Consider the following 8,543-nt stretch of genomic DNA (forward strand, 5'->3'; position numbering starts at 1 on the left):
ATATGCTTCATCATCTTCTGAAGATGTCATACCGCCTATAACCAAACAAAATAATGATGTCATGATCTCGTAGATGTACATAGATGCCACTTGGTTTGACATTGTGACTCAACTTGATGAGTTGGATAGGGAGCATGATGCATTCATACTGATCCTGCTCCTGTCCATTTGCTTCCATGATTTATTTTTAGTTTCTGGTGATAGTTTCTAATTAATTGAGAAAAAAATTAGGAAAAGGAGATCTGCTGGAGCTTGACTTTTGCCTTCAATCTGCTTCATTCCTAATGAGAAACGAGGTCACTTTTTTTTGTCAATCTAGTGGAGTTGCTCTTACTAGCTCATGTGTGGATGTACCAAACGATAGCGGCTACAGGTGGTGTAGGCCGACTTGTTGAGCCGATGGGCTGGCCACACATCTGATTAACTCTGCATCTTGTAAGTCCTTTCTCACATATCACGTAACAAACCTTGCAACAAAACCGGTACTTCTGTGGATCTGTCCTAAACGATTTTGGCTTTATCTTAAATCAAAATATCTTATATTTCTTGAAGTTTAGTTATAGGAAATATCATCCACATTTATGACACTAAATAGATTTACTATAAAATGTATTTTATGATGAATCTAATGATATTTATTTCATATCATAAATTTAGTTAAACTTAGGATTATTTGATTCAAAACAAGTGTCAAATGACACCCTTGCGAGACTGAGGTAGTAAGTTATAAGCTTTTAAGGAACAGACTCTTGCGTCTATCGAGAAAATATCATGGGAATATAGGACTATGGGAACGCCTGATGGCTCAAGTGAACCTTACAGGGATTATTTGCTGTAGAACATTTACGCAAGCAAGTTCATCAGTTCATGGCTGCACCAATCGACATCACGGAGTATAGGCATCCAACCAATGTATCACAGTTGCTGTTGTTAATTCCATTATAGCAGAAGCAAAAACACAGATGGATTACAAGCGAAGCATCCTCGACTATAGCACTCAAACAGGGGATGGATAGACCATAGATTATATTCTTCAGCACTCAAACAGAGTAAGCATTTCCAAGGCAAGCATAAAAGCATTAATATCAGTACTACAAAAGTTAGCACCAATGGATGACATTGGCCATAAGCGACTCTTATCAAACCCAAAAACACTACTGCCACCGCTGTGAAAGTCGAAAACAAAAGCAGAAAGCATTCCAAATCTCACTCTTTGCGAATGATATGTACATTCATCTTGTACTTCTTGGTCTTCAGTTGCTCAAAGAGGCAGATATCACCCAGCTGCAAATTGTTGTCACCTGCAAACCGTGCCCACCCGTTGCGAAGCCTTTTGCATTCGCCACGATCTTTCCCAACCATAATGTGGCACATCACTTCCCAGCTCATGCCATGACACTGAAGAATCATCCTTCTGCTCTTGAATGGAAGCCATACATCAGAATATTTTTTGGAGAAGACCTGGTTATAGAGGGAAAGGGTTTTCAGTGTTCGAAAGTCAAAACAGTTTTTCATCGAACTTAGCTTGTAAATTTCTTCAAGGAGTCTAGGAAGCTAAACAACCTGCTTGCTGAAGGACGTGCAATTGAAATGCAATATTAATATCAATCCTAGAACCAAAAAAGGAGAAAAACCTAACTCACCACAGCTCGAGATTTTCCAGAAATGTTTGACTTCTTCACGACACACACATAGATGGGGATTTTAGAACAAATAGCTCGGATTCTCTCTTTCAGTTTCTTCTTTTGCATACTATCAAGGCTGGTGCCTCGTGGGAGCATGTAACTCGGAACAGAATGTGCTTCATCGCCCTCAGAAGATGTCATTCCTCCTATAACCAAACAAAACAATGATGTCATGATCTTGCAGATATACATAGATGCTACTATGTTTGATGACACTGTGACTCAACCTGATGAGTTGGATAGGGATCTTGATGAACTGGTACTGATCCTACACCAGTCCCTTTGCTTCCATGCTTTCTTTTTAGTTCCTGCTGTTTTCTTGAGAAGATGAGCACAACTGCTTGAAATGTCAATGGGTTCTTTTATCTTCCGTCCACCACTAATAGCATTTTTTGCGACAACACATGGTGGTACTTTCTCGCAACCACTAGGATCAAATATCAGAACCTTCATCCGAGACATCCCATCGTACTTGAATACCAAGAAGTCCATCTTTTTTAAGTCATGGGCACTGACAAATGATTCCCACCCAGATTGAAGCACTAATTTGCTCAAATTCTTTGCAACTTGAACATTAAAAGTATAACCACCAAGTGTTTCAAGCGTAATACTTCCTTCTGTTTTGTCTCCCAAATGTTTAGCAAATTTACCCGGTATGACCTGCGGCAACAAGTTTAACGTAGAACAAAGTTCAGATGAGGTAAGGAAACTATATAATATCTACATCGCTGTATTGCAAGTTTGGTTGATATATCACAACTATATCTTTAAACAAGTGATGCACACCATCATATAATGAAACAATAAATTGATTCCAGATGCAAACAGCTAGCAATTAAAGAATCAAAGAGTTGCTATAGCTTGATTAATTCAATTTCATTACTTGAAGCTATTTGATATTAATGCTGTTAATATGTTGTAAAATCAGTAAATATTTTGTCCCTGTCCCATGGAGCAGAAGCATTGCCTTAAAACAACATTGCCAAAATAGTTTTTTAAGGTTAGTTTTAATGGAGATGTTTTCATGCACATTAAATAAAATGATATATCAGCAAAAACTATTATTTTGCATGTATCGAGAAAGAGAGAGGGGATTATAGTTTCATAGGCACGAAACTAGCCAACGCTGTTTCTCACACGTTGGAAAACGTATGAAACTTGCACTGAGCCGGTTTCATTCGTTTCCTCGGATCCACTGTGCGGCAACCCTGGCGCTCTCTCTTTCCCCTTGCGTTAAATCTCTATCACTCTATGGCCCACCTGCTCCCTTCATGTTTCTCCGTTCGGTCAAATCTCCATGGCCCACCTGCTCCTCTTCACGTTTCTCCGTTTCTCTGATTTTTTTCTTTCATTTGTTTATTTTGTCTCTACAGACTGCATGCATGTCGACGAATACCCGGAAAAAATGCACCATATAATATAATATGTTGTGTGAAGTGTAATATTTGGCATGTTGATGAATATGACAGTAATATATATAATATAATATGTTGCAGAAACTGTAGTATTCTAATGTGTTAGTTTTTTTTTAAATAAAATAGCTACATAGTTCACACGACACAACTGATCGCAACATCTTATAGGAATTAAATGTTACAATTACCCTATAAAACAGTGAAATGAAAGTGTGCACTGAGAGAACCTGTTTCATTCACAGCTACCAATGCTGTGATGTCTTGAAAATAGTATGATGAAACCTTTCACTGAGACGACCAGTCTCAGTGAGAGTTTCACGAGAGTTTCATCTACATCTACATTAAATAGTTTGCCACATATACGTTTTTGATGACATGACATTATAATTAAGAAGAGAGAGAAGAAATGAGTTTCATGGGGATGAAACACTCTTGACACGATTACTAACTCTTCATGAGTCATGAAATTAAATGTGTATGAAACTATAGAATGAAACTTTCCATTGAGAATGGGTATTTCATCCGAGTTTTATTTCGTTCTGTATGACATGGCATTATTGAAAATAACGCTATGAAACTATCCACTAAGACTAGCCTTAGTGATGTTATTACATTTATGGCTACCAAAATAGATCTTTGATCAGTAGTCCTAGGGACAACATGCTAATAAATTGGAAACGCTACCACAATATTGAGCTAGTAACAAAAGTGACTCGACTTCTAAGAAGGTAATTAACACATTCTAGTATTCCACAAGCTGAATACCCGGAAACGCAGTGTGAAAAAAAAAATTGCTCACCAATTTTTTATGGAAATCACCAATCAAAACCTTGAAGAAATGCTTGCCATGGTCACATGTGTGATCGTCCCGGTGGTAATTTGCATCCTTTGAAGGATTTCTCATCTTTGTAGCATACCTGCATACAAGTTTACAATAGTATCAACTAGAGATGGAGAAGTAACTTTTTGAGAGGAAAAAAAGAGAGAAAATTGGACAGGTCATAGCTAACAAAGAAAGGGTAAAAAAAAACAAAGTTTTTTCTACCCCAGTTCAAGGTAATTCTGTATGCCCTATTAAGGGCCCTTTTAGAACGTAAGAATTACATAGAAACCATACCAAAATTTCATGGGAATCATTTCATTTTTATGGGAAATAGAAAACAGAAAAATTCTCGCATTCAAAAGGGTCTAACAATATGACGTTCCATTATTTAAGGATTTTATTGCATTCATATCCACCTCAATTCATGTGTATTGGTATGAATTAAGGTGAAAAACTAACTAATTTATTTATACCCAATCCACTCCAATCCACGTGGATTGAGGTGAATATGAGTGTGGCCGAATAAATCAATAGTGAGAAACAAACTAGACGAACAATCAATCTGAGAGAGATTAGGAAAAATGGAATTAACAAGGGGAACAGGCTACTGAAGAAACAGAAAAGACGAAACTATCTGAAGGAAATCGCTAGAAGAGAGCTTACAGTGATTTTTGCTAAGTCCAAGGCTCCAAGCGCAGAAACGTTTTTCTACCGGGGGAGAAGAACAGGATAACCTTGTGCGCCCGTTCCTCTTCAGAGACAGCTAGCCCTGCGCCATGGCCTGATCGACCCTCGATGTTTCAGGGACTCTGTGCAGTGGCAGGCGACGAGAGCAGAGCAGGAGCCGTGTGGTGCCCGGTGTCCGGTGGGATTAATATAATACTCTACAGTAGAGTCATCAGGCAGGTGATGGTGTGAACTCGGCGCAGGCGCTTGAACTCCAGTGGAAGAAGAAAGGAACTTGCCACGCATTGCCATTTATTACTGCTCGCTGCAGTTACCTTCAGCCCATGGGAGGAAATTTTAGAATTTGGCTACCGTAGTACTTTCGTTTTTATTTAGTAATTAGTGTTCAATCATGGAATAATTAGGCTCAAAATGTTCGTCTCGTGATTTCCAACCAAATTGTGTAATTAGTTTTTTTTTGTCTATATTTAATGTTCCATGCACATATCACAAGATTTAATGTAATAATTACGGTAGCACTTTTTGGGAAGTTTTTTTTTAACTAAACACGGGCTCATTGGAAATTATTAACACGACCACGATGCCGGCGCCGCCTAGGCCCCCACGTCTGCATTTAATAGCAGTATATCACCAAGACGGAAGACTGGGAAACACCAAGGGCTTTTATTGGATTATAGTATAGATGAGACTTACCGGTTAACAAAGCACCACGTCTGCATTTAATATCAGAATATTACCGACCCCCTCTATCCACCAAACAATGCCATTCTCATTTCCAAGGAGTCAATCGTTTAAACTTTGACTAAATTTATACATAAACCGGGCAGCAAGATTCCAGACGTTCGGCCACAGGACACGTCCTGACGCGGCTCCCAGTCCCAGCCTGCGCATATGCGGATTAGCTCGCACGGGCGCTGACTAAAGATGGCAACGGGGACCCGATCCTCGATTCCCCGCGGGGAATTCTTCCATTAGGGGATGGGATGGAGGAAAATTTATCCCCACGGGGATGGATTTGGTAGAAAAGTGGTCCCCGTAGGGGATGGCGGGGACGGGGATGGTTCGCTGATCCCCGACCCCGATCCCCGTCGACCCGCCCCGCGAAGAAGGCTGTGAGTTGTAAAACGAAACGATCTCATTTCATATTGATTCAAGATGCGTCTGTGTGTTGCTAGAACTATGTTGCTAGATTGATTAGACTAATGAGTATCCCAGAATTTATAAACATGTGATCTTTTATGAATCTATGAACCTTTGCTGCTAGATTTATGCAAGTGTGAATCTGTGAACGTTGCAAGATTTATGCATGTGTGTGTTGCTGTATGCGGGGACGGGGATCCCCGCGGGGACAAAATCCCCGCCGGGGATCGGGGATGGTGGAAGAAGGCTCCCCGTGGTTGTTCGCGGGGACGGGGATGGGGAAAATTCCCCCCCCGCGGGGACGGGGATGGTGGCTTATTCCCCGACGGGGAATTCCCCGTTGCCATCCTTAGCGCTGACCGCCCCACGCCGCTCCGTTTCCCGCACCACTAAAGCCGCTCCGTTTCCCGTGCCACGCTCGCTCCGCTTCCCACATGTACGCAGGGCCCACCCATGCCTGCTCTGTTTCGCGCACGCAGACGCCACTGATACATCGGTAACAGACGACGACGGTGCCCCAGCGTAGGTGGGTCCTATTACAATACGTGCAACACCAAATTTATTTTTGCAACCTTTAGATAAAACACTTACAACGTACGTTCGAAATAGTATGTATAAAATACTTACAAAACATCTGAAAAAACAATTACAAGTATATGCAACATCTAGATAAAACATTTGCAACGTATGAAACTCCTGAAACACTTAAAATATACGTTTGCAATGCAACATCTATATCTACTTCTGCAATATCCAGATTAAACACTTGAAACGTATATTTGAAAACACTTGAAACATATGCTGGTAACATTAAAGATACGTTTGAAACATACGTACATAGCCATTGCAACATACACAACATCCAGATAAAACACTTAAAAATACACATCTAGAAAACTTAAAAACACGACGTCTGCTACAGCCCAGCTACGCGTGGCCTCAACTTTGGATGAAAATGAAGGGACAAAAATCCATCAGGTTTTCTACTTTTGTTTCGTCAGTTTCCTTTTCTACTTCTGTTTGATCCGTTTCCATAAGAGAGGGGTTTCCGCCTATGTTTACGGGTCCTATTTTCATTCATAATGAATCTAATTTTTTTTGAGAAAGGGATTGGATTTCATTAAATTAAAACCTCTTTTACAACTGAGACCACAACATAAAATAAAATTACATTGAAGCACACCACTAGGTCCCTATACTTTATCTTCCTCGCGTCCGACGGCGTACACCCCTTCAGGAAGCTCCATCGTGACCATGGAAGTATGCCAGATCTGGACACGAGAACCACAGTCCCTACCAATAGAAGACTCCACCAACATGGAGACCGCAAAGGAGGCACGGTAAGCTCAACCACTATAGGGAGTAAAGGGCGTCGAGAGCACATCGTCCATATCTTCTGAAGGTTGAACCGAACATAAGATCCGACGCCACTAGCATCACAATCAACAACCGAAAGGACAGATCTGCTACCGCCAGTAGCATCGCCGACGGCTAAAAAGATAATCCCATAGAAGGGGAAAAAATAGATCCAATCCCTCCTCGAGAAGGACTATGCCAACATACCTCGATCTCTCCAGGAAGAACATGCCATCACCGAGGACAACGACGCACCCACCAGCGATCCGGTATGAAATAGAAAGCCGAATCGAAAACATCAAAATGGCCAACCAAAACCTTGCCCAAATTATTATGGAGGAAAGGAAAATAAAAGAATAAAAAATATAAGAAAACAATAGATTTGCTAAAAGGATGGACCCCCGCTCCTCACCACTGGTAGGGAGACCAGAGGCGAGGGGAACGAGGGCCGAAGGCAGCGGCGGCGGAGTCGCCCCTGGGGGAGGGGGCGGACGGGGGCCGAAGTTTCAATATATACCAATATACATGACGACTACATGTTCTTGTGTGATGTTAATACACTGACTAATTATTAATTACGATTGTTAGCGTGTTAACATACTACATAACATGCAAGTGAATATTAGATCTATCTCCATACGTATATATTGTTGTGTGACTTCACACATCTATACTTAAGAATATTAGATTATGCGACATGTCTGTGCTTGTAAATTGGATTAGTAAATTTATATGAATGTCGCGCTGTTCTAGAAAGATGATGGTAGCATCCAAAAGACATGAGGATTTATACTAGTCCAGGCTAAAGCCCTACGTCTAGTCTCAAAAATGATCAAGTGTGTGTTCCTCACTTGAATGCTTTGAAGTTCTTACAATGGGGTGTGCAAGAATGGTGGAAGAGGTAGAAGAGCTAGATCTGGAAGAAGGGCTGCCCGGAGGAAAGCTTCGAGAGCCCGGCGAGAATGAGAATGATAGGATGAGATCAAGATGAGGATCCAGATGCCCCGAAAGGAGGCCCTGGCTGTCCTTATATAGAGTCCAGGGCCAGGTTACAAGAAGGAGGTTCTCCCGACCAAGAGGTCGTGAGCCTGAGGGAGGGGGCCTAGCTAACTTGGCTTGCAAGTTATGTCGTCTTGTGGTGCATGTCTGGATGTGGTTGTCGTCATGGTCTTGTGCCCACGTCGCGGTATGGTGTGGCGTGATGCTACTGTGCCAGCCATGGCGGCACTATAGACACGGTGGTAGTTCGCCAGCTATCCTACACAACGTGGCCTCGCCGTGGTCTTTGTCATCGTGTCCTAGTCGTCCGAGGGCATCGTACGAGGGTAGACAGCTGCCCTTGGGTCACCAATCGTCTTGTCGTCTACGGAGTTGGTGGCCACGATCCTAAGCTGAGGGGTCGTGGCCCTTGCTGGCTTGGGTGGCCTCCTAAGTCAA

General features: G+C 41.8%; 1 protein-coding gene across 1 annotated transcript; it reads right to left on the reverse strand.

Annotated features, from left to right (window-relative positions):
- Positions 1-937: 937 nt before the first annotated feature.
- Positions 938-4,874, reverse strand: LOC136482567 (putative B3 domain-containing protein Os03g0621600). The gene is made up of 5 exons (XM_066479785.1): positions 4,587-4,874; positions 3,900-4,017; positions 1,913-2,345; positions 1,644-1,831; positions 938-1,461 (listed from the first exon to the last, which is right to left on the reverse strand). The coding sequence occupies exons 2-5, from the start codon at positions 4,002-4,004 to the stop codon at positions 1,207-1,209; spliced, it is 981 nt and encodes a 326-aa protein (XP_066335882.1). The 5' UTR covers positions 4,005-4,017; positions 4,587-4,874; the 3' UTR covers positions 938-1,206.
- Between the last annotated feature and the right edge of the window lie 3,669 nt (positions 4,875-8,543).

Source organism: Miscanthus floridulus, chromosome 1 (genome assembly GCF_019320115.1).
Source record: "Miscanthus floridulus cultivar M001 chromosome 1, ASM1932011v1, whole genome shotgun sequence".
In the NCBI taxonomy this organism is placed as follows: domain Eukaryota; kingdom Viridiplantae; phylum Streptophyta; class Magnoliopsida; order Poales; family Poaceae; genus Miscanthus; species Miscanthus floridulus.